Below are 27,546 nucleotides of genomic sequence, written 5' to 3'. Positions count from 1 at the left end.
TAGTGGGGTTGGGGTGGAAAGACTAACAAAGTTTTAGTTTTAGATTTAAAAATAATGGAAATAGGTGGGAAAAGAAGAATCTATAAATTATTGAAAAAAAAGGGAGGGGGGAGAAACGGGGTGGGGATGGGGGGAGGGGGAGTTTAAGATCTAAAGTTGTTGAATTCAATATTCAGCCCGGAAGGCTGTAAAGTGCCTAGTCGGAAGATGAGGTGCTGTTCCTCCAGTTTGCGTTGGGCTTCACTGGAACAATGCAGCAAGCCAAGGACAGACATGTGGGCAAGAGAACAGGGTGGAGTGTTAAAATGGCAAGCCACAGGGAGGTTTGGGTCTTTCTTGCGGACAGACCGCAGGTGTTCTGCAAAGCGGTCGCCCAGTTTGCGTTTGGTCTCTCCAATGTAGAGGAGACCGCATTGGGAGCAACGAATGCAGTAGACTAAGTTAGCGGAAATGCAAGTGAAATGCTGCTTCACTTGAAAGGAGTGTTTGGGCCCTTGGACGGTGAGGAGAGAGGAAGTGAAGGGGCAGGTGTTGCATCTTCTGCGTGGGCATGGGAAGGTGCCATAGGTGGGGGTTGAGGAGTAGGGGGTGATGGAGGAGTGGACCAGGGTGTCCCGGAGGGAACGATCCCTACGGAATGCCGCCTAGGGGGGTGAAGGGAAGATGTGTTTGGTGGTGGCATCATGCTGGAGTTGGCGGAAATGGCGGAGGATGATCCTTTGAATGCAGAGGCTGGTGGGGTGATAAGTGAGGACAAGGGGGACCCTATCATGTTTCTGGGAAGGAGGAGAAGGCGTGAGGGAGGATGCGCGGGATATGGGCCGGACACGGTTGAGGGCCCTGTCAACGACCGTGGGTGGAAAACCTCTGTTAAGGAAGAAGGAGGACATGTCAGAGGAGCTGTTTTTGAAGGTACCGTCATCAGAACAGATGCGACGGCGGCGAAGGAACTGAGAGAATGGGATGGAGTCCTTACAGGAAGCGGGGTGTGAGGAGCTGTAGTCGAGGTAGCTGTGGGAGTCGGTAGGCTTGTAATGGATATTGGTGGACAGTCTATCATCAGAAATTGAGACAGAGAGGTCAAGGAAGGGAAGAGAAGTGTCAGAGATGGACCATGTGAAAATGATGGAGGGGTGGAGATTGGAAGCAAAATTAATAAATTTTTCCAGGTCCCGACGAGAGCATGAAGCAGCACCGAAGCAATCATAGATGTACCGGAGAAAGAGTTGTGGGAGGGGGCCGGAGTAGGACTGGAACAAGGAATGTTCCACATACCCCATAAAGAGACAGGCATAGCTGGGGCCCATGCGGGTACCCATAGCCACACCTTTTATTTGGAGGAAGTGAGAGGAGTTAAAGGAGAAATTGTTCAGTGTGAGAACAAGTTCAGCCAGACGGAGGAGAGTAGTGGTGGATGGGGATTGTTGGGGCCTCTGTTCAAGGAAGAAGCTAAGGGCCCTCAGACCATCCTGGTGGGGGATGGAGGTGTAGAGGGATTGGACATCCATGGTGAAGAGGAAGCGGTTGGGGCCAGGGAACTGGAAATTGTTGATGTGACGTAAGGTGTCAGAGGAATCACGGATGTAGGTGGGAAGGGACTGGACAAGGGGAGAGAGAAGGGAGTCAAGATAACGAGAAATGAGTTCCGTGGGGCAGGAACAGGCTGACACAATCGGTCTGCCAGGACAGTTCTGTTTGTGGATTTTGGGTAGGAGGTAGAAGCGGGCCGTCCGGGGTTGGGCAACTATCAAGTTGGAAGCTGTGGGAGGAAGATCTCCAGAGGAGATGAGGTCAGTGACAGTCCTGGAAACAATGGCTTGATGTTCTGTGGTGGGGTCATGGTCCAGGGAGAGGTAGGAGGAAGTGTCTGCGAGTTGACGCTCAGCCTCCGCGAGGTAGAGGTCAATGCGCCAGACAACAACAGTACCACCCTTGTCACTTCCTCGTGAAGGGTCGTGAAGACTCGAAACATTAACTGATTTCTTCTCCACCGATGCTGCCAGACCTGCTGAGTTATTCCAGGTAATTCTGTTTTTGTTTTCTATATTCACTGGAGTCTAGAAGAATGAGAGGTGATTCAAACATAAAGTTCTTAAGGGGATTGACCGGGTAGATACTGGGAGGGTGTTTCCCCTTGATGGCCAGTCTAGAACTAGGGGTCATAGTCTCAGGATAAGGAGTTTGCCACTTAAGACTCAGATCAGGAGAAATTTCTTCACCCAGAAGGTTGTGGATCTTTAGAATCCTCTACTGCAGAGGCTGTGGATGCCCAGTCATCGTGTATCAGATATTGATAGATTTATGGATACTAAGGGGATCAAGGAACATGGGGATAGGTGTAGATGGCTAGAAGATCAGCCATGATCTTATTGATTGATAGAGCAGGATTGAGGAGCCAAATGTCTCATTCCTGCTCGAATTTCTTTTGCACAAGCCAACAGACTTCTGCATCTACCTGGATAATGCTTCGCTCCACCCTGCTTCCTGTCTCACTCCCTGTTTTTATGTCTCCATTACATCTTCTCTGATGTCAGCAGTGTTTGCGTTAGAGCTTCTCATGTATCTTTTCTCATTAACTGAAATTTCCTGTAGCCCTGCTTCATGGGGGGGCATTGATAATGCCTTCTTTGTTTTTCTCTGCTTTCATTTATTCCTCTTAGGATAAAGGCAGGGTGTTGATTTCTAATCACAGCATTTATCAGATCAACTTTACTGTCACCTACTTGATCCCATTGTCTAGCATGTACGTAGAACAGAATCATAGAATTCTTTCTCAGATAATTATCAATTCTCTTTTGAAGGCCTTGATTGAATCCGCCTCCACCACACTATTAGGTAGTGCATTCCAGATCTTAAACACTTGTTAGTCCCATTTTGGCTCCCATCTTTACTTTTTGGAGCATCAGCTCTTTGAGGTTTGCTTGTTCATTACTCTACTAACTGCAGCAACTGTAATACTCATTCACCTCCAGTTCCACAAACACAATCTCAATAAGAGACATTAATTTACATGTGCCTTACCCAATTGAATTGGCACTCAAAGTAAATCACCAAATGCAGATAAATTCATTACTTTTCTAAATTTCTCTAATCTGTCCAGAGTCATTTTGGGCATTATGCAGCTTTCTTGCCTGAACATTAAATTATTTTACTTTTGGGACTGTGGTTTTGGTCCCTTTCTGTCCAAGGAGAAAGGTTGGGCCTCTGGATATGGACTTTTTGTCAGGCCACAGCTCAGATGGAGTGTTGCGTGCCTCAGCTGTTGGCCTGATTGTTTTTTTTTGTGTCCTGGGTCTGTTTATTTCAGATTTTGTTCCCATCTCCCCCATATTCTTAACCTTTTACTTGCATGGGCTTTTCTAACTCATTCCACTATTTTAGTTATCTGTACATTCACTTGTTCTTGTGTCTCTTCATTGCCTTGCACAAGTGATCTTGTACGTTAGGTTTGTACTTCAACATTAACTTTGTCTTGGTGTTCAGACTGCCGCCCTCTCTTTTCCCCCTTTCCACCCCAAAAGATCTTGCTTATTCCTAGAACGGATGTGCACCTGAAAAATTAAATTGTCTTTTCATAGATGCTGATTGATTTGCTGTGTATTTTCACTGTTTCCTGTTTTAGCCATAAAATTAAATATTATTTTCCCATTCGGTAATTATAATATAATAAATAATGAAATGTTTATTTTGAAAATTTTGTCCTACACTCCTTGGCAGGAAAAAATTGAGAGATTATTTGCAGTTTGAGTGTGACCGAAAATATATTTTTCTATTTCAGATTAATGTGTGAAACTGTCAGATATGAAAGACATGAAGCAAATGAAGTCCTATACTAGTAAGTGAATGCATTTGTTTTTAGACATGCTGGTCAATGTGCAGGATTTATAAGCTATAATTTTTAACTTTATGATCCTGCTGTTTATTAAATAACTTCAGATAACTTTGTCATCGGATATAGTACTATTTCTAAAAGTATTAGGCTGGGTAAAAGAAAACACTACAAATATCAATGACGCTGAAAAATATATTTGAAGTATTTTGTCACCTCTTAATAATTAAGAATACACACACAGCCATCTGCTTCTGAACTCCAACTTCATGTATGAAAAACAGAAGGTTCCTTTATTCCTTATTCTCCACCAGAGGGCAATACATTCAGGACTTAACACACCCTACTGTCAGGTTTTATATAACACTTTTTAATGAAAATACCCTTTTACAGAAAAAGCATGAACATTAAACACAAACATCACATCTCCTCTCCCTTTAGCCAGGAAGAAATCGGTCAGGCGGTTTGCAGATTTGCTTTGGGCTATAGAACAGTGTTGGTTTAAGTATTTCATTTTGTTTGCTTAGAAATGGAAGGTTTTGCTGTTCTATTTGTTTCTGTTCAGGTTCAACAGTTGCAGCTACAGGTGCTACAGGTTTGTCAGTTGAATCAAGTCGGGTTTCACCAACTGGAGCAGATGTTTCTCAGAAATCTTCCACTGTGACTGGGGATCCCTGGAAATTTGGTTCCTTGGATTTGGCTTCTCTAATCTGGTCAGGGTGTCTCTTCCAGATTCCACAGGAAGATTCAATATCATAGGTCAGTGGTCCTCAACGCTTGATGATTCTTCCCAGGAGCCACTTTGGTGTCCTACAGTAATTTCGGACCCAAACAGACTGATCCAAATTAAACTCATAAGCTGGTTTACTTGTGTCATGTGACCTTTTCTGATCAAGTTGCCTTGAACCAATCTTTCCTTTCAAATCCGGACAGAGCAAACCCATTCTGGTATGCAATTATCTTCCAAACATCAGCTCAGCAGGAGGTACACCTGTTGTTGGATGTGGAGTGTTGCGATACATCATCAAAAAGTTCTTCACCTTCAACTTCCAATCTGTTTGCGCCCTCCCTTTCAATATGGCCATTTTGAATGTCTGGACAAAGCGCTCAGCTTCACCATTTGATGATAGGTGGTAAGGCAAGATGAGAATCTGCTCGATCCCATTGTTTTTCAGAAATGTTTGAAATTCACATGATGTGAACTGCGTGCCATTGTCAGACACAATCTGCTCTGGCAATCCAAAAGTAGTGAACACATTCCGGAGAGCATCAATGGCCTTTGCTAAAGTAGTTGACTTTATGGGAATAACATGAGGCCACTGTGCGGGCATCCACCACAATCAGGAACTTATGTCCAAGAACTGGCAAAGTCCACAGGAAGTCTCTGCCAGGGCCAACCCCAAGCATGTAATGGGTCAGGTGCAGGAGAAGACTTCATTTCTTGGCATGGAAGGCAATCACTGACCATGCCTTTGATGTCTTTATCCAGGTGTGGTTTCCATACATGTAGACGAGCTAATGTTTTCATTTTGATGATTCCCATGTGACTGAGGCGAAGCTCTTCTAACACTCGTGTTTGGAATTTTGGAGGAATGACAACTCTGATTCCCCATAACAAACAACCATCTTGTAGAGTCAGCTCAAATCTATGCATGGAGTAAGGTTTAAGCTCAGTAGCCACTTCTTGAGGTACATACCAACCCTTCTGTGTGTACAAGTAAACTTTGGAGAGCGCAGCATCCCTCTGTGTTTCAAGTTGAATTTGAGCTGCTTTAACAGGTAACATGTCTATCTGGTTCACATTGAAAGCAGTGATTTCACTTTGGATTGTGGAGCTGTGGTGTACAGAAGTTCCATGATTCTCAGTAGAGCAAAATGTAATTCCGTACTGGTAAGCAGATAAGATCTGTGCCCTCCTTTGTAGGCGTGCAGTGGCAAGTGTCAGGGTTTGAGACTTCGGGCTAAGCAACCAGGTCAAAGGCTTATGGTCTGTAATTAACATGAATTTACACCCATATAAATATTGGTGGAACTTCTTGACACCATAGATTAGTCCAAGAGCTTCCTTCTCAATTTGGGCATAATTTTGTTCTGCCTTGGACATGTGCGTGAGGTGTATGCAATGGGCCTTTCATTACCATCAGGAAATTTGTGGGAGATGAAAGCTTCAAAACCATATCCAGATGCATCACAAGCTAGGCTGATAGGTAACTTTTCATTGAAATGTGCCAGGACTTTAGCAGAAGTGAGCTCTTGCTTGAGTTCTTTGAAAGTTTCCTGACAGGCTTGTGACCAATCCCATTTGGCATTCTTCTTCGGATTATTCAGTGGTACTGCTTTGGTAGCCAAACTGGAAATGAACTTGCTGTAGTAATTCCCAATTCCCAAAAAGGAATGAAGCTCCTTAACATTTTTGGGCTGTGGTGCATCCTTATTTTAAAATTTTTTCATGGATGTGGGTGTCATTGGCTAGGCCAACATTTATTGCCCATCCCTAATTGCCCTTGTTCAGGGCATTTAAGAGTCAACCATATTGCTGTGGGTCTGGAGTCACATGTAGGCCAGACCAGGTAAGAACGGCAGATTTCCTTCCCTAAAGGACATTAGTGAACCAGATGGGTTTTTACGACAATCGGCAATGGTTTCATGGTCATCAGTAGACTTTCTAGGCTCCAGATGGTTATTGAATTCAGATTTCACCATCTGCCGTGTTGGGTTTCAAACCTGGGGCCCCAGAGCATTAGCCTGGGTCTCTGGATTACCAGTCCAGTGACAATACCACTATGCCATGCCTCCACCTCTCTGGGTGAGGTTGAGAGGCCAGTTTTGTTGATCACATGTCCCAGGTACTCCACTAAGGGCTTCAGGAATGAGCATTTGGATTTCTTACAGCAGATGCCACATTTTTCCAGTCTACGCAGGACCCTGCCTAGGTTCTCTAAATTGAGTTGGGAGGTTTTTCCCAGTGATGAGCATGTCGTCTTGGAGGCAGATTACACCAGGGAGGCCCTGCAATATTTTGTCCATAGCCTGCTGGAATAAGCTGGTGATGATGTGATCCAAATGGTAGTCGTTTGCATTGATATAGACCTCCGTGTGTGCTGATGGTTGTATACTTCCTGGAATCTTCATGGAGCTGCATTTGCAAAAATGCCTGTGAATAGGTCAAGCTTTGTGAATAATTCACCTCCATTCAGAGCAGCGAACAGGCCCTAAATTTTCTGTAGCAGGTACTGATGTACTTCTAGGAAAGGATTAATGGTGATTTTATAGTCACCACATATTCTGATAGACCCGTCATCCTTCACTGCTGGGACATTGGAGCTGCCCACTCTGCATAATCAACTTTCTCAATGATCTGAAAGTTTTCAAGTCGTTCTAGTTCCTGCTCGATTTTCTGTCGCATTGAGTAGGGAACTGAACGTGGCTTGGAGGAGCTTTGGGCTTCACAGCAAGTTTGGCTTCAATGTCTTTAATAACTCCAAGACCTTCTTTGAAGACATCAGGCTAACAAGGACTGTAACATGGGGTTGCAGTGCACTTTATTTATTTTATTCCAGTCCAGCCGAATTTCTTTTAGCCAGTTCTTGCCCATAAGTGATGGACAAACCCCTTTCATAATGATAAGTGGCAACCTTGCTATTTGATCTCCATATTTAGCTTGAATGGACATTTTTCCAAGTATATTCATAGGCTCACCAGTGTAGGTGCTAAGCTGGAGGAGGGTTTTTTCCAAGGACATTTCTTGAAAATTTTCCCCCATGTCTTCTCTGAAGCAATAGAAACAGATGCTGCAGTGTCAACCTCCATTTGAACCATTTTACCATTTAAGGCAATGCTAGCATCTAGTCCTTCATCTAGTTTCAGATCAGACTGAATGTGACACAATTGCTCTTCCTCGTTGTTGCTGTCAGTTTCATTTTCTGTCTCGTCTGGACTTGCATTACTTTTGTATTTTGTTTCCAAGTAATGTGTCTTTTTAAACTATTTATTTTCAAGCGCGACTTGTCTGTGTGCTCTTTGTGGCGCCCTTTCCTTGGCAGTACTGCTTCACTGTGATCAGCCTTTGATCTACATGCACACTCTATGTGTCCTTTTTTTCCACAGTAGCGACAATCAGTGGTTTTCCACTTACAGGCTTCTGTATTATGCCCGATTCCATTACAGCAGTAACATGTTTGAAAGCGAGTATACCCTGACTTTACTGTTTTAACTTTGGCATTGTCAGAATGCACTTTCAAATCCCCAGCTTGTTTCTCTGCCATTTCTGTGCTTTGCGCAATCTTGAGTTGGGTGGGGGGGGGGAACTTAGTGCCTGATTGAGGGACCCAGCATCGGGAAGAGGGAGGGGAGCTCGCTGACAGCCATTTCCCTGCTGTTGCTGCTGACCACCCCCATCTTGTGACCACCCCATCACTCACCTGTGGGCTGCGATCCAGTGATGATACTAGGCTTCCAGTGGATGTTGTACCAGCAGCAGCCACCGCTTTCTCCCAGTGGTGCTGCCATTTCATAGGCTTGGCAGATGGAACTCCTGTCCTCAGGGTCCTTGATATTGGGGAAGGTTCGTTGTTGGCCTGTCAAATGTCTGAGTGACATTTAATTCGGCCAGCCTTCCCTAAAAGAGGCAATGCGGAGCTCCCGCCAGCTGGACCCCCATCACATCCATTAAATCCAGCCCTTTATTTCTCATTATATGTACCACTTCCTATATTGGAAATTTGCTTGCACTGCTTTTAGCCCATCTGTTTCAAGTTGTTGTGTATATCCAAATCTTGCACCCAACACGTTGTTTGTCACACTTAAGGCATACTCATACAAATTTTGTGTAATGTTAACCAGATTATTTCAAATTTTATGTTTGTAAAATAGCAATGACTCCCAATTGGTCAGGTGGGAAAGGTACAAATCAAAAGCTGCCAATCAAAATGCATAAAAACAGCCAATGCTTAAACTGTATCCAGTAGTTTAGCTGGCAAGGAGGAGAATGTGAACCAATAAAGTTAGTCAGGATAGTTTCTGAAACTCTGCTAAATTCAGGAGGGAGTTCATAATGGTGAAGATTCTAACATAAGAAAAATATAATTCATATTATCATTAAATGTAATTATATGGCTAATTTTCTGTTGAAGGAGCAGTGTGTGAATGGGAGGAGGGAGAAGAGGTGAGGAGGAGAAAGGAACTAGGTGGGGAGGGGAGTGGAATGTGTGGTGAGGGGTCTGTAGGGATGGAGAAAGACTGGGTGGATGAGAGGGCGGTGGGAGTGAGAGAGTTGAGGAATGGGAAGAGGGGGATGGGAGTGAGAGAGTTGGGGAATGGGGAGAGGGGGATGGGAGTGAGAGAGTTGGGGAATGGGGAGAGGGGGCTGCAAGTGAGAGAATTGGGGAATGGGTAGGGGGATGGGAGTGAGAGAGTTGGGGGAGGGGTTATGGGAGTAAGAGTTGGGGATGGGGAGAGGGGGATGGGAGTGAGAGCACGGGATGGGAGTGAGAGTGTTGAAGATTGGGGAGAGGTGGACCAGGAGTAGGGGGACACAGATTTAAGGTTTTGGGTAATAAATGGAGGATGTGAGGAAATACTTTTCCTATGCAGCGAGTGACAATGACCTGGAAGTTACTGTTCATAAGGGTGGTGGAAGCAGAGGCAATCAATGATTTCAATGGGAAATTGGATGGGCATTTGAAGGAAATAAACTTGAAGTGCTACAGGGATAGGGAAAAGGAATGGGACTGATTGCATTGCTGCATAGAGAGCTGGCATAGACATGTTGGACCAAATGGGCTCCTGTGCTGTAACTGACTCTGATTCTATGATTCTTTGTACTTTTATTGCATTAATAACATTTTCACTCAGTTTTTGTTGGAAGCCTGATGCTCCGTAATTTTCTAAAAGTCTTTTTAGTAAAGAGTTTCAATTGAGTAGAAACTCCTTTCTGTGCACCAGTACCACTGCATCTCAAACTGGTAGACAGTTAGCCAGAATTCTCCTGCTACTCAGCCCCAAAACTGACTCCCTGACTTAAAAGATCCTAGCAGTCTCTAAGTCTCCAGATCTCACCTGCCCCACCTAAGCACTTCCTGACACCATTGGTTCCAATTCTCACAGCCTAATCATCCTTCCACTCTTCCACTCTTCACAGGCGCTAGATTCCTCTGTCTGCAACCTCTTCTATCCCTTGCTTCCTTTTCAGTCACACAGCCCTCTTCAAATTTTTCCTAGTTTAATCTTCAGTTCCACAACTTTCACAGATATCTGTGTTGCAGCACTTCTCTGATAGCATTTCCTTTTCCTAACCTCCTTAACTACATATGGACCACCTATTTTCCTGCATATATTATGCTGCTTTTTTAAAAAAAAAGGTATTTTAAATGCATCAATAAAGAAATAGGTGAGAAAAACAAAAAAAAAAATTGGATACTTGCATAAATAATAATGAAGAGTGCAGAGGTGCAGAAAAATGAGGTGGAGCTAATTTTAGTTGCTTAGATTAATACTGCCACCAGAATGAAAAGAAAGAGACTGCCAAAATTTGCTCCACAGAGTTAGCTAATGGCCAGGACCTAAACGATGAGAATTGGCAAAGCAAAATTGAATGAGAGATGTTGACGGCTACTTGCAAAAAAAAATATTGAAATGAGTGTGAACAAAAATGATGACAATTGGAAGACAGGTTTGTGGACAGGAAGTGTTTGCCATGTGCAACTTGTAAATTAAAAAAAAAACTCTTTTGTCCATATGTTTGTAAAACTACAGCGCAGCTTAACCACAGGCACTTAGAATTATGGCTAACTATGCTGTGTCCACATTAGGAGGAGGGTGTATTGCTGAGTCAAGGAAATATCAAGTATATTGTCAGCATTGTGATGCTCCTGTCGTATACATTGGAATGATGATGTATGGAGGTAATAAAGGCACAGATGAGCATTTCAGCAGATACCAAACTGAGGTATGGGTGGAGTTGGGTGATGTTGCAGAAGTGTAAGTAGGTGGTCTTAGTGATGGAGTGGATATGTTGTCTGAAGTTCACCTTGGGGTCATATATGATACTAAGGTTGTGATCTGTCTGGGTCAGCCTGACAGTTGCCAGGGAAAAGAAAGCGTCAGTGGCTAGTGAACGGTATTCTGCTTATCTCTCCCCCCCACAACTTGTTCCACCGCCTTTGGACTGAACCAACAGCCATCCATTGTTACATTTACATTGATCTTTTACAGGCAATAGCAATTGCTCATATGGCTCAGAAGTTTCAGTTATTACATTTCTCTGAGGCCCCATCTTGTCTTGACAGCAAGGTCTTTTCAAACATGCAATAATTTGCATCATTTTTATGCATTTTACACTTAAAAATTATGCAAATTATTGCATTTCCAAAGCTACATTTATCAAAGACAGAGCTCTCTCGTTAGAACAGGATGTCAGCAAATGAATCAGTAAAACAACTGTTCATAAATAAATCCATTGTGATCTTATCCAATACCTGGAGACATAACTTCTTATATTACATTCATTTCACACTAATTTCTTCATATATCTGTCCCCAACTCTGCGCTTTGCAGGAATTCACAGTTTAGCTTAGTTCACGTATCCACCTGTACTTTGCAGGATGATTTGCAAAATATAATTTATTCTTACCAACGTTATAGTTAACAGAGAAGGAAGGTGAATTAAGAGTGGGTGTTTTAGTATCAAACCAGGTGCAGGAAGAAAATTAGAGGGGGAAAGAAAGATCGTATTGACAGGGAGAAATGGATACAGGAAAGAAAACATTTTCAAATTTTAAATATCTAAAAATGAAACTCAAAGGTTCTAGGCTGAAGAGATTGATTGACATTACATTAGCAATTATCACATTGTCATAAGGATATTTACGTTGAAAGTACTAACTTTCTTCAGCAATTGTATTAGGCAATTAACATGCAAATCCAACAAGTTCTTAAACAAAACGGGGGTGCTGAGGAAAATAAGCTGCTTATGTTAGCAAATAGCAGAACAATGTAAGTCAAAGTGAACTACTTGTACCGCTGCAGTCAATGTGGCGTAGATACAGTTAAGAGTGTTCCGTAGAATGGTTACAGCACAGCAGGAGGACATTTGGTCCATTGTGACTGTGCTGGCTCATTGCAAGGGCACTCACCCAGTCCCACACCCCTACTTTTTCTCACAGTGCTGTAATTTTTTTCTCTTAAGATAATGATCCAAATCTCTTATGAAAGTCACCATTGAATCTCCCTCCATCATACTTGCGGGCAGTATATTCCAGATGCCGACAGCTCGCTGCATAAAAAAGTTTTTCTTCATGTCAGCATTGCTTCTTCTGCCCATCACCTTAAATTGGTGTTGTCTGGTTCTCAATCCTTCACCAATGGGAACAGTTTCTCCCTATCTACTCTGCCTCAGGATTTTGAACATCTCTATTAAATCTCCTCGTAACTTTTCCAGCAACAGTGAAAAAAGTTGGATGAGCTGTGGCTTGGAGGGGAATTTGCAGGTGGTGGTTCTCTTGCACCTGCTGCCTTTGTCTTTCTAGGTGGTAGAAGACAGGAATTTTGATGGTTTTGTCGAAGGAGGCATGGTGAGTTGCTGCACTGTATCTTGTAGATGATGCACACGACTATCACTCTGCGTTGGTGCTGGAAGGAGTGAACGTTTAAGGTGACAAATGGGGTGCTGATCAAGTAGGCTACCTGGATGGTATTGACCTTCTCGAGTATCACTGAACATAAGAACATAAGAAATAGGAACAGGAGTAGACCATTTGGCCCCTCGAGTCTACTCCACCATTCAATTAGATCATGGCTGATGATCTTGTGTTTTGATTTCCAAATTCCCATCTAACCCAGATAACCTTTGATTCCCTTGCCAGACAAGAATCTATTTACCCCTCCCTTAAAAATATTCAATGACCCCGCCTCCACCACCTTCTGAGGCAGAGAATTCCAAAGTCGTACAACCCTCTGAGAGAAAAAAATTCTCCTCACCTCTGTCCTAAAAGGGCCACCCCTAATTTTAAAACAGTGCCCCCTAGTTCTGGACTCACCCACAAGAGGAAACATCCTTTCGACGTCCACCTTGTCGTGGCCATTCAGGATCTTGTATACTTCATTCAAATCACCCCTCGCTCTTCTAAACTCCAGTGGAAAACAAGCCCAGTCTGCCCAACTTTTCCTCGTAAGACAACCCACTCATTCCAGGTATCAATGTAGTAAACCTCCTTTGAACCGCCTCCAATGCATTTACATCCTTCTGTAAATAAGGAGACCAAAACTGCACACACTATTCGAGGTGCGGTCTCACCAATGCCTTGTATAACTGAAGCATAACATCTTTACTTTTATGTTCAACCCCTCTCATAATAAAGGATAGCATTCCATTAGCCTTCTTAATTACTTGCTCTACCTGCATACTAACTTTTTGTGAAGCATGTACGAGAACACTTAGATCCCTCTGCACCTCAGAATTATGTGGCCAATCTCCATTTAAGTAATACTCTGCTTTTATGTTAATCCTGCCAAAGTGAACAATTTCACATTTTCCCACATTAAACTCCATTGCCAGATCTTTGCCCACTCACTCAACCTATCTATATCCATCTGCAACCTCCTCATGTCTTCTTCACAATATACTTTCCTATCTATCTTTGTGTCACTCCCCTCACCTGAGTCATTGATGTAAATTGTAAAAAGTTGAGGCCCCAGTACAGACCCCTGTGGGACTCCACTCGTCACATCCTGCCAATCAGAAAAATACCCATTTATGCATACTTTCTTCTTCCTGCCAGCCAGCCAGTCAATCTTCTATCCATGCTAATATGTTACCCACTACACCATGCACTTTTATTTCCATAATAATCTTTGATGTGGCACCTTAACAAATGCCTTCTGGAAATCCAAGTACAGTACATCTACAGGCTCCCCTTTATCCACTGCGCATGTTACTCTTTCAAAAAACTCCAATAAATTGGTTAAACATGATTTTGTTTCACAAAACCATGCTGACTCTTCTTTATTGCCTTGAGCTCTTCTAAGTGCCCAGCTATAACCTCCTTAATGATTGATTCCAACAACTTCCCCACGACAGACGTCAGGCTAACTGGCCCACAGTTTCCTGTTTTTTGCCTCCCTCCCTTCTAGAATAGAGGGGTTATATTTGCTACTTTCCGATCTCATGGAACCTTTCTGAAGATTAAAACCAGCGCATCAACTACCTCATTAGCCACCTCTTTTAAGACCCTAGGATGTAGCCCATCGGAACCCGGAGACTCGCCAGCTTGCAGTTCCATCAATTTGCTCAGTACCATTTCCCTAGTGATTTCAATTTCACCAAGTTCCTTTCTCCTGTTCACCTTCTGATTTGAAGCTATTACTGGAATGTTTTTTGTATCCTCCCTGGTGAACACAGAAGCAAAATATGTGTTAATTTCTTCTGCCATTTCCTTATTATCTACTATTAACTCCCCACTGTCACTCTTTAGAGGACCAACACTCACTTTACTTGCTCTTTTCCTTTTTAAGTACCTGTAGAAACTCTTGCTATCCGTTTCCACATTTCTAGCTAGCTTCCTCTCATACTCTAATTTCTTTCTCCTGATTGACCTTTTAGCCATTCTCTGCCATTCTTTATATTCTGTCCAATCATCTATCCTGCCACTCATCTTTGCGGAGTTGTATGCTTTTTCCTTAAGCTTGATGCTTTCCTTAATATTGTTAGTTAACCACGGATGGTGAGTCCTCCCCTTAGAATTTTTCTTTATAATAGGAATGTACTTATTCTGAATATTCTTAAGTATCCCCTTAAATGTCCGCCACTACTTCTCTATTGATCTATCCACTAGCCTAGTTTCCCAGTTCACTTCAGCTAGCTCAGCTTTCATGCCCACATATTTGCCCTTATTTAAGTTTAAGGTATTGGTCTTAAACGCACTCTTCCCCCTGTAAGGATGTAAAATTCAATCATATTGTGGTCACTGCTACCCAGGGGTGCCTTTACCCTAAGGTCATTAATTAATCCTGTCATGTTACACAATACCAAGTCTAATACAACCTGTTCTCTGGTTAGTTCCAGAACATGCTGCTCTAAGAAACTATCTCGAAAGCATTCTAAGAACTCCTCATCCAGGCTACTATTGCCAATCTGATTTTACCAGTTTATGTGTAGATTAAAATCATCCATGATTATTGTCATCCCTTTATCACAAGCACATAATATTTTCTCTTGAATATTTTGGCTACTGTTAGGGGACATGTAGACCACTCCCACTAATGACTTTTTTTCCCCTACTATTCCTCATCTCCATCCAAATAAACCACACACACTGGTTCCTCCTCATCAACTCTACTAGTTACATCGTCAAAAATTCCAGTAGTTTTTTCAAGCATGATTTCCCTTTCATAAATCCATGCTGACTCTGTCCGATTCTGCCACTGTTTTCCAAGTGCTCAGCTATTAAATCTTTTATAATGGACTCTAGAATTTTCTCCACTATCGACGTCAGGCTGACTGGTCTATAACTCCCTGCTTTCTCTCTACCTCCCGTTTTAAATAGTGGGGTTACATTAGCTACCCTCCAATCTGTAGGAACTGTTCCAGAGTTTATAGAATCTCGGAAGATGACCACCAATGCAACCACTATTTCTAGGGCCAATTCCTTAAGTACCCTGAGACTTGGGCTGATAAGTGGCAAGTAACATTAGTGCCACACAAGTGCCAGACAATGACCTCCTGCAAGAAGAGAGAATCTAACCATCTCCCCTTGACATTCAATGGCATTACATTTGCTGAATCCTTCACTATCAAGATCCTAGGGATTGCCATTGACCAGAAACTGAACTGGACCAGCAATATAAATACTGTGGCTATAGAGTAGATTAGAGGCTAGGAATTCTGCAGTGAGTAACTTGCTCTTGACTCCCCAAAGCTTGTCCACCATCTACAAGACACAAGAGTGCGATGGAATACTCTCTATTTGCCTTCATGAGTGTGACTCCAATAATACACATGCTTGACACCATCCAGGACAAAGCAGTCTGTTTATCAGCACCCAATCCACCACTTCAAACTCCCTCCTCCATGCTTAGTAGCAGCAGTGTATACCGCCTACAAGATGAATTGCAGCAACTCGTCAAGCCTGTTTCAATATCACCTTCCAAACCCATGACCTCTACCACCTAGAAGGACAAGGGCAGCAGATGCATGGGGACACCATCACCTGCAAGTTTCCCTCCAAGCCGTACACCATCCTGACTTGGAATTATAACGCTGTTCCTTCACTAATGCTGAATCAGAATCGTGGATCTCCAAGTCAAGTCCTCAATATCTGTTTACTTAGCACTTCAAGTATATTGTCAGCACCAAAGGGAGCAATACTAACAGGCAAGGTAGAAATATGATTGGCAATTAACAGAATGGTTTGCGGTATTTAATATTAACACATTGCTTACATTTTAAAGATAGAAAGTTTCAGCTTCATGACCACTGATACTCATGTCTAAAAATAATGAAGTCTAAGACAAAGCAAATGTATGAAGTGACTTAGACAACAGTAATATTTAACTTAATTGTTGCAACAAAAAGACGAGGCCAATGAGATTGAACTTGACATTATCGCAAGACTGCTTCCAGGAACACCATTAGATACTGAATTAGTCTCATGCATTCACAGAATGTTATTTACATAAAAATATTGTATGAATATCATTAGAGGCAAACTCATGAAAAGATCGAGAATGAGATAGCACAAATTTAAGGTAACTGGTAAAAGAAGCAAAAGCGACAAGAGGAAAAACTTTTTCATGCAGCGAGTGGTTAAGGTATGGAATGCACTACCTGATAGTGTGGTGTGGGATTGAAGCATTCAAAGGGAATTAGACAGTTATCTAAAAAGGAAGAACATGCAGTGTTACAGAGAGGAGGTGGGAGAATGGCACTAAGTAATTTGCTCATTCAGAGAGCTGGTGTACATGATGGGCCGAATGCGCTGTAATATTTCTGTGAATCTTGTGTCTGCACCAGAGGGGCTGCAGTAGTTCAAGAAGGTGGCTCATCATCACCTTCTCGAGGACCATTATGATGGGCACCAAATGCTGGCTTTACCAGTGACGCTCACATCCCATGAAAGAAGGAAATAAACACAGAAGGGAGTGGGTTTGGAAGGAAGTAAAGTAGCATGAATAGTGCAGAATTGGTTGGAGATTGGAATAATAGAGGGGCCAGAAGTGATGGCGCCTTCGCAGGGCTTGCTGTGAATACAAATAGAGGAGTTTATATGAGGTGGGAGAGAGGAAAGAATAGAGGATATGTTGCTGAAAAAGTTGGTGTAGGTATCTGGGACAGTAAACGACAAGGATTTTAAGAGATGCACCAGGCTTGTCACAAGCTCTTTGAATAAAAAGGTATCAGAGGATTCCGGCAAGAGACCAAGGTGTGAATAATGACCCACACTGCCACTGAGGTGTTTTGAGTGAGGCAGACGATGGAAATATAGCTGGTGTGGATGGTTTAGTAAGTGACAAGATGGCACCAACTGTCTGTGGTGTTTTAGGGAGAGGCTAATGAATTAAATTTCTGTTCTTGGAGCTATCACTGAAACAGTACAGAAGTGGCCCATCATTAACCAGAATCTAAGTTTGTCAATTTAATTGTGCTGCAGTTTTTTATTTTCCTAAGCTGACATTGTTTTGTTGTACAGAAGCTCCCTGTTCTCCAGATGTTGTGTGACTCTGGAATGTTAAGAGTGAAAAAGCTAACACTAACCTGATTTGTTTAATTGTTTCTTGGGATATTAAAGTGAATACCCTGTTGTGGGTGGAAGTATTTCTGATACCTGATAAATTCAGTTACTCTGAGCTGATATATGTTCTGACAACCTGAGTTTGCTACGGATGTCCAAATGCATACTTATGGTTCAGTGACCCTTTTGATCCCTGTTTCAGTTTTGTAATAAGAGGAAGTGAAGCAACTTTAGATGAGCAGTTCTAAAGGGACAAGATGAAAATTATTTTATTCACAGATTTTTTTTGTAATTTATAAATGGTTGTAAATTTGATACTAAGGGTATACATTAAATAAATTTCCTTTTAGTAAACTTTTGAAGCGAAAAGTCAGATGGCACATATTACCATGGAATGTGGTTCCTTTTCCTGAGGCTACATTGTAATTAAAATTGATTGGAGCAAATTAGGTGAGCATGGCTGAGAAAACTACCAAATTGCTGGCTTTTCAGAAGGGTTCATAAATGTGTTAAGATTGTGTGTGCCGTTATCAAAATTTTAAACTTTCGTCACCAGGGTTAAAAGTTAGTTAATCTTCAACAAAATTGAAACATAGTTGGAGAAAAATTGCTGTGTTTTTTGAACTAAAATAATTAAATACCATCTTATTGTTTTTAACCTCTGGTCACTTGTATTTGATGACCCAATTTATCCTTGCTTAATCAAAAGCCTCCCCTTCAATGTGTCAATAAGTGTATAGACTAAGAATAAAGAAAAAGAGCAATATGATCAAATAATTTGAAGATTTATTTTTCAGATTGGTTCTGCTTACTGAGGTATTTCTTGTTTAAACCTGTACCTATGGACCATGACTACAGTGCATTTGACCATGTGCCATTCTGAAAATTCATCAGCTCATTCTCAATTTCCTTGATGACTTGCCAATTAAATTACCAACTGGTACATTTTAAAAAATTTTATTTTGTGTCGAAGTATCTTCTTTTTCAAGAAAGAATGTTCAGCTTTTGCGCATGCTTTTTTGGCATGTTGATTTTGTTCCTCTTAGGGAACCTTAATATGCTAAATTGGCTGTGAGATTTTCACTTTTCAAGTTGATACCATCTGTTTTGAGTTCCTTATGCACACTGTGCCACTGCACTTAGACTACTATGACCAAGCCAAATATTTTTGCCACTGTTATCCTTGGTTTCCTGTGATGCTTCATTTTAACAAAATTGACTTTAGTGCATGAATCTACCCTTCTTCAAGAGAATCCTCAAGTTCTAAGGATTTCTAATTTTGCTTACCTTCAAAACTCTGCTCCATTAATGTCATTAATTTCAGATAACTCGGACTCATTGTTGTTTGAGACAGAGTCCTTATGATGAAAGATTACATATAATTGATATCAACATTTCAGTTCAGAGTTTTGATACTGACTCTGTATTGAGTATTGATACTGAATGCTAAGCTACTTGCCGCATTCAAGATTTTGCATCTGAACTTCCCTTTAGTGGAGTCCAGAATGAATCTGTTGAAACTTAGATCTCTATATAGCATAATTAAATATCCTTTTCGGCAGCGATAGGCTTCCCTCATACAGGCTGGATTTTGAACCTGATGATTAAAATCAGCAGATCCCATCCATACAAGTGCAGACTGTGAGATTGAACTTCAGAGGAACATCCATCTCATTTTAAACATGTACAACAATAACTTTCATTTAATGTAGTGAAATGTCTCAAGACACTGCAACAGACTGTTCTAAAACAAGAAATAAGAACATAAAATGCTGGAAAATTTCAGCAGGTCTGACAGCATCTGTGGAGAGAGAAACAGAGTTAATGTTTCAAGTCCATATAATGCTTCTTCAGAGCTCTGAAGAAGAGTCATATGGACCCAAAACAATAATTCTCTTTCTCTCTCCACGAATGCCCTGAGTTTTTCCAGCAACTTCTGTTTTTATTTCAGATTTCCGGCATCCACAGTATTTTGCTTTGTTCTAAAACAATATTTGACAGTGAAGCACGTAAGGAGATAGGAGATAGTAGGACAGGTGACAAAATCCTGGTCAAAGAGATAAGTTTTATGGAGTGTCTTAAAGGTAAAAAAAGAGAGAGGTAGAGAGGTGGTGGATTTCGGGTGCCAATTCCAGAATTTAGCACCTTGGCAGCTGCCAGAGGCAAAGGGAAGAAAGTCACAAGTGTGCAAGAGGCCAGAATTAGGGATGTGCAGAGATCACAGATGACTGTAGGGCTGGAGAAGGTCACAGAGATAGGGCAGTTGAGGCCATGGAGAGATTTGATGTAGTCACAGTCCTGAGTGTTATCAAAGTTACCAGATATGATCCGATTTCCTCTTTTTTTTTGGACAGCTCATCTGTTGCTTGAGACCAGTAAAATCTGATGTGACTTAAGTTTGCTTCAGAACAATTAGAGGGCAAGTTTCACTTATCAATCAGTTGGGTTTGATTGTCGATTTTTGTAAAAATAGGCTTCCATTGATAGAACAGAAAAATTGGGTCAATGACCATTTAATCTCTCGCCTGAAAGGAGGATTAATTAATTGTAAAATGTGTTTCAGATTAAAATTACTGTTTACAACGTTAAAGTAACATGGTATGACATTTGAAGTTTAAAAAAAACCTTCCTGAATTTAAGTCAATCCTTGCGAAAAGAAAGGTATAAAACAGTTAAATTCTAATGGCAGATTTGGCTTCTGTTTTGATCATTTGCTCTTCAGGTTGAATATGTTGCATTGAATCTACAAGATGCCAAGTGCATTCACTGTGTTCATTGCATTGGGAAGTGGCTACACTTTTGGAGCTGTTGGACCTTCCATAAGTGAATTTTAGAGTGAAAGACAAATGTAAGCTTGAGACATTTGCAAGTATGCATTCATGCCCCCTTTTTCTGAGCCAGATTGCCAGTCCTAATTTTAAAGTAGATTTGTGTATAACAGGAAACAAGAAATCCTTTACGTTATTAACCACTTATAATAGATCAAACCATACTACAGTAATCTCTGTAATGGGGAAAGCATTTTTCTAACTTCAAACTTTGTAACTCTAGTGACTGGAGTGGTTATTCCAGTTGGTTAAGATGACCAGGATGACAGTTTCCTCCTCATACAATGTTGCTGGTGTTTCCATGTTGGTGTATTAACTCATGTATGTGCTAATGATATGTAACAATCAAAAAACGATCACACTTTTTAGTCTATTATTATTTTACAAACAATCACAAAATGGTTAATTGTATATTCATTTGCTTTGTAAATGTATATTAACATCACATCCAGTGATGATGTCTATACTCATTTTTAATTCACTAATCAAAAAAGCTAGATTTTCAATTAAACACATGGTAAGGGCTAGCATATTGGACAACATTGGTTTAAAAATTGGGTTATAGTTTTGAAGGAGGTTATATCAAAGAAAGGAAAGCAAGATTTGCATTTATATAGTCCTTTTCACTACCTCAGGCCATCCCAAAACACTACAGTCAATGAAGTCCTTTTGAAGTATAGTCACTGTTGTAAGAAATGCACAGCACAATAAAGTCCCAGAAACAGCGATGTGATAATGACCAAACAATCTGGTTTAGTGATGTTTTTGAGGGATAAATATTGGCCAGGACATCAGGAAGAGCTCCCTTGCTCTTATTTGAAATAATACTGTAGTATCTTTTACATCATGAGAGGACAGATGGGCTTCAGTTTAATGCCTAATCCAAAATACATCGCTAGCAGTGCCGCCCTGGAGTGACTTCCTATATTATGTGATCAAGTCTCTAGAATGGGGCTTGAACCAACAACTTTTGACACCATGATGAGGCTGCCACAGCTGACTTCCAATTTCAGTTGGTCATGTTAAAAATATTCTGAAGTTTATTTTTGCAAAAAGTAGCTTTTTGTTTGCGAGATGGTTCTCTAATTCTGTTTACATCTGTTTTATTTATCTTTGAAATGATCAGTCAACCAGGCATGATTAAAAGCAGAGGCCTTTAATGTAACCACGCCCTATAGGACTGATGAATAACCTTAAATGTAAAGAAATGCAACCAACTGGATATTTTGGGCTGAATTCTATTACTTTAACCTGCTTGCAATGGGGTAGGCCAGCAGCATGTTGGGAATAGGGATGTTTCAGCAGTGTGTTTGTCAGTGATTTTTTAATTCATCATGACATTTGTATCTGACCTCCCAGTTTCCTGACCAATTAGAGCAGGAGAACGTGATGACGAACTGCAGCAATCTATTTCAGCTCCACTATTTAAAGGGAACCTGGAAGGGCCAGAATGGAAACAGTCAAAACAACTTGAGAGATGACACAACAACATACAAAAGTCGCACCATGGTTTTCAGATGTGTCCCTGGACATCATACTGCAGGCTTTAAGGGCTCATAGGGAGATTATTTTCCCACAGATGGGAAGAAGGCAGCTTCCAGAGTGTAGACGTGGCTAGAGGTTGCTGAGGAGGTCAGCAGTAGAGCATGATGTCATGCTCCTGAATACAATGCTGCAATAAGTTCAGTGACCTGATCAGGGCAGGAAAGGTTGAAGGGCAAGGCACGATGAACTTCAAACTCCCTCATTCTGAATTTACCCAGCCGTCTCCTGCACATTGCTCCTCTGACCAACAAATCTTGACGCTCACTCTCGTTACAATTTCACATCCATCCCTCCCAGCAACCCTCTACAAATGCTGACCTTCATTTCAATGTAAGTGCCAGCTATGGCTCAGTTTGTAGCACACTCACCTCTTGAGCCAGAAGATTGTGTGTTCAAGTCCCAATCCAGAGACTTGAGCACAAAATTCTAGGCTGACACTCCATTCAGCATTGCACAGAGGTGCTGTCTTTCGGATGAGATGTTAAACCGAGGTCCCATCCATCCTCTCATCTGGGCGTAAACAACCCCATGGCACTAATTTGAAGAAGAGCGGGCCATTTGTTCCCGATGTCCTGGCCGATATTTATCCCTTAGCCGAGTCTGCTGTGTGCAAATTGACTGCTGTTTCCTGCATTACAACACTGTCTAACTTTGAAAGTACTTTGATGACTGTAAAGCACTTTGGAATACCTTGATTTCCTATAGTTTTTTCTTTCTAGACACGTTCCACTGCTCATACTCATTAGTCCCTTCTCTCTTCTTAATAGAAGAGAATGCAAAGCGCAAGAGAAGATAGGATTGAAGTAGGCCATTTAGCCCCTTGGGCCTGTTCTGTCTTTCAGTGAAATCATGACTGATCTGCATCTTAACTTCATGTATCTGCCTTTGTCCCTTATCCTTTAATACCTTTGGATAACATAAATTGGCCAATCTTAGATTTACAATTTACAGTTGATCTAGCATCAATTCCCACTTGTGGAAGAAAGTTCCAAACTTCTACCATCTTTTTGTGTGTAGAAGTGTTTCTTAATTCTACTCCTATAAGGTCTGGATTTACTTTCTGGACTATGCCCCATAGTCCTACATTCTCTTACAAGCAGAAACAGTTTATTTCTATCTATCCGTGTTCCCCTTAATATCTTGAAAACTTTATCTTCTAAATCCACCAAATATAATTTGTGTAATTCCTCCTGGTAATTTAATCCTTGGAGTCTACATATTATTCAGGTAAACCTATGCTGCATTCCCTCCAGGGCCAAAATGCTCTGCCGCAGGTGTGATGTTGAGAACTGTTGACAGTATTCCAGGTGTGGTCTAACTCAGGCTTTGTATAGTTGCAGCATGACTTTTACACCCTTGATTTCTAATCCTCTAGATATAAAGGCCAGCATTCCATTAGTCTCTTTGATTATTTTCTGTGCCCTGTTTGTGACATTTTAATAATCTGTCTACCCAGATTTTCTAGTTTGTTTGGACCTCCACTGTGCCTAGCTTTTCACCATTTAGGAAGTACCCTGTCTTATCTTTTTTTTTGATCCAAAGTTGATGGTCTCACATCTACCTTCATTGAAATCCACTTGCCACAGTTTTTTTACATTCACTTAATCTACCAATATCTCTTTATAATTTTATACTTGGGAGGTCTTGTGGCACAGCGGTAGCATCCTTACCTTCGGGCGAGAAGCTCTGGGTTCAAGTCCCACTTCAGGGCTTGATGGCCATGGAAGGTGCATCTATAACATGGCCAAACAGGTTGATTACCGGCCTCTAAATCCTTCCAAATACGCCCGATGACAGGTGGTAAGAGTGGGAGAGTTCCCTGGTCAGCCATACTACAGAAGGCAACAGCAAAACACTACAGTACTTTGCCAAGCATAATCTTGGATCAACCCAATGGAGGTCCATGGTCACCAATGGCATCTTAGGGCATGGTACCTGAAAGAGGAAGAGGAATTTTATGCTTTAATCTATACAGTTTACGATGCCAACTAGCTTGTGTCAACAGCAGATTTGGATACGTGGCTTTCTATCCCATTACCTAAGTTGTTAGTAAGTACAATAAATATTTGAGACCCCAATAGAAATCCTTCTGGGACATCATTAGAGTACCAGTGTCTCCTGCCTCTGAGCCACTTACCAAACTAGGTTTAATAATATGCCTTCAATACCATGAGCTTTAACTTTAGCTAATAGTCTCTAATGAAGGACTTTATAAAGACTTGTGAAAGACATTTGATAAATATCATCCATAGACATTGCCTTGCTGACTACTTCAATCATCTCTTAAAAAAACTCAGGTTTGTCAGGTATGACCTACCCTTGGCTAAATCCATGCTGGCTCTCTGATCAGCTGAAAATGTTCAAAGTGTACAGTCGCTCTTATCCTTCTGCTCTGAAGAAGTCATATGGACTCGAAATGTTAACTCTGTTTTTCTCTCCATGGATGCTGTTAGGATGGACTTATTTTATCTTTGCAAAGTTGCCCATCCAGCATGCTCAATTTCTGTAATCCCCTTTTGGTTAGGCTCCCCAATTTAACTCTCCACAATTTGGAACTTATTCAAAATGTCACTGCCTATGTCTTTACCCAAGCAAAGCATTGAACTCCTAACACCTATATCTACTTAATGCTCTGTCAGATCTGCTGAGTTTTTCCAGGTATTTTTGTTTTTGTTCTGGATTTCCAGCATCCACAGTATTTTGCTTTTATCTACTTAATGCTCCACTGCCTTTCTGTACCCCAGCAAGTTGACGTTAAAGTTCTCTTCTTCACATTTAATTCCTTCTGTCCTACCTTGCCTCACTTTTCCTTTGTGATTTTGTCCAGTCTCATGTACCCGTTGCAATTCTTATACCATTGGCTGCTTGGAAGTACAATTTCAAAATTTGCAGATGACATCAAATTGGGGTTATAGTTAAGAAAAGGACTGAAGCCAAATACAAAAAGCTATTAACAAGTTTACAGGAAGATGTTTAATTAGCAAATGAGTTTCAATATAGATAAGTGCAATTTATTACATTTTGGTTGGAAGAATAGGGAGGCCCATATACTTCTTGGATAATAAGTGTCTAAATGGACAAAAGGAACAGAGGGATTTGGCAAGTACAGAATCACATTACTAAAAGTCGATACTAATGAAGTCACAAAAAGCAAGTAAGCCGTTGCACTTAATTTCTAGAGGGATGGAATTGAAAAGCAGGAATGTAATGTTAAATCTTGTTTGGACCATACTTTGGAGTATTGTGAACAGTTCTGGCCTCGATATCGTAAAAAAAATATAGAGGCACTGGAGAAGGTGCAAAAAAGATTCACTACAATTATTCCAGAACTGAGCTTATATCTCTCAACAAAGATTGAACAGACTGGGACTCTCTTCCCTAGAAAAAAGAAGAGCTGGAACCAAATAGAGGTTTGATTGATAGGCATAGTGAAGATGTTTCTACTTGCGGGTGAGACCAGAACTAGGAACCATAAATATGATAGTCACTAATAAGTTTAATAGGAAATTCAGGAGAAACCTTTTTACCTAGAAAGTGGTTTGAATGAGGAACTCACTACCCACAAGCAGTAGTTGAGAAGAATAACGTGGTTGCATTCAAGAAGAAGCTAGATAAGCACAAATGAGTAAGGAAAAGAAGGACATATTGATGAAATTGGTTGGAGAGGTGGGAGGAGGCTTGTGTGGAGCATAAATATTGACATAGGCCTGTTTCTGTGCCGTAACTGCTTAATAATTATTGACCACTTTTTGCCTAATTCCCCCTGTCCTGTCCCACTCTTTGCCGCAAAATGTGACCTCAAAGCACTTCACCTCTACTTTGTCTATGGCCTCCCAACCCTACCCATTTTGGGGTTTCCTCTTTGCCCCTCCTGCTGAGGCCCACTGATTTTTCTTCAATGTAATATATATTGAGATGGTACCTTGGACAAGTGGTATCAGGCCTCTATAACTTGAGTTCGCTGTGTCCATTTGAATGTGCATTTTGGCTGCCACTCTGGATCAGAGTCCATCATTTCCTTTTCCTTTTTTTCCTCCCTTTTTTACTTTCCTAGGCTCCTCTCTCCTGTTGTTGTGCCTCTATTCATTTCTTCTCTCTCTAGTATTCAGCCCTCCTTCCCCTCAAATCCCTACCCCACCCTTCAGTACTCCACTAACTTTCTTACTCTCCTGCCACCTTCCCCTTAGATAAGCTTACAACTTCCCTGTTTGCTTCTCTTGGTCTCTTCTGAAGGGTCTGTCAAAACGCCCATTGCTGCTTCCTTGCATGCAGGAACGCCAACTGCCCCACCTTACTCTCTCAGTGGCCTAACTGGCTAATGCCTCAATTGGGGCTTTGATTGTTCTACACTCCTTCCATTTCCTCTCAACACTCCCAGTGTTTGAATCTATGTGCTCTGCCAGCTGATGGCCATCACCTGTCATCTCACATGGCCTCACTAACTCCGTTGTATCAATCACAAGTAAGGCCATCTTTGATCATTTCCTTGTTTTACTCTCTACCCACATCCCCCTTACCCCATCTAATTCCACTTCCTTCTGTGTCTACCATTGGAAAAACTAAACTTCCCCAAGTCACTTACAACTGCACTTTCAAGCTTCTCAAACATCTTGCCTTTGGACCTTGTTATGACACAGCAGTTTTTAAAGGCTGAGTTATTTAAAATCCCAGAGGGAAACTTTAAACAACTGTCATAACCTATATTTTCAATTGGTATGTTTTGAGTTGCAGCTCTAAATTCAGAAATAAGACCACCAGTTCTCGAGAGGTTTTTATATCAAACTAAATGAAGCATTTATTCATTTACAACAAATTAAACACATACACATGGCTACAAATTACTACAATCATAACTTTTAACAAATTCCAACTTAATCTCCACTAAGGCAACAATAACCAATAGACTTTACCAGACACCAGGCAAAGCATTTTCACCATACAAATTCAAAATGAGGCTCCTTTCAATTTGGTTCCTTTGCAGACAATTGTAGGGTTACAGCTGCTTAGATCTTACATGCCTCTAACCTGTTCACACAAAACTCCTTTCTGTTATACCCAGCCTTCCCATTTGAATGTAAATTTTCATTGCATCACCAGGCCCGTTGAACCCTTTTTAGAGTACCAATTTTATTAGTAATATAAACATTGCTTGGTGTCTCCTAGCTAGGTGCAAGATTTCACTCTCACTCTTGAATGCTGTATTCAACAAAATGCAAATGTACCTCTACCTACTGTTTACATCTCAAAACTACTATACATCAAAGCAACCAGACTAGCTGGCGTTAATCCAATTAACACACACAGACTAAACCTCTATTTAAAAAAAATAATTTCCAATAACATTATATGCATTAATATCTTCCTATCGGTTTCATTTTGTTAACCCATCTCACACTATCTCCTATACTTATTACACTATTACATTACCAGATGCATGCATTAACATAATAAATACACACACAAGTCCTTGGTATCAACAGAAATTGCCCCAGTTCAATGTTCAGGTTTTTAAAAATGTCCAATTTTCCTTTAAGCTTCAAACTCTTGATAATGCATCTGCAAACAGATTCTCTCTACCAGCAACATGTATAATTCGTAGGTTAAATGGTTGTTATAATAA

At 41.1% G+C, this 27,546-nt stretch overlaps 1 protein-coding gene across 4 annotated transcripts in view; it reads left to right on the top strand.

Annotated features, from left to right (window-relative positions):
• rapgef2b (Rap guanine nucleotide exchange factor 2b) overlaps positions 1-27,546 on the top strand; it is a 534,998-nt gene that overhangs the window by 157,630 nt on the left and 349,822 nt on the right. For all 4 annotated transcript variants that reach the window (XM_078540424.1, XM_078540432.1, XM_078540414.1 and 1 more), the window contains exon 3: positions 3,779-3,835. In XM_078540424.1, the coding sequence (XP_078396550.1) occupies positions 3,779-3,835 (57 nt within the window). The remainder of the gene's footprint in view (positions 1-3,778; positions 3,836-27,546) is intronic.

This window comes from Cetorhinus maximus, chromosome 1 (assembly GCF_964194155.1).
Source record: "Cetorhinus maximus chromosome 1, sCetMax3.hap1.1, whole genome shotgun sequence".
Lineage (NCBI taxonomy): Eukaryota > Metazoa > Chordata > Chondrichthyes > Lamniformes > Cetorhinidae > Cetorhinus > Cetorhinus maximus.
Note: the sequence above shows the minus strand (reverse complement) of the source record. Positions and strands in the feature narration are given on the sequence as shown.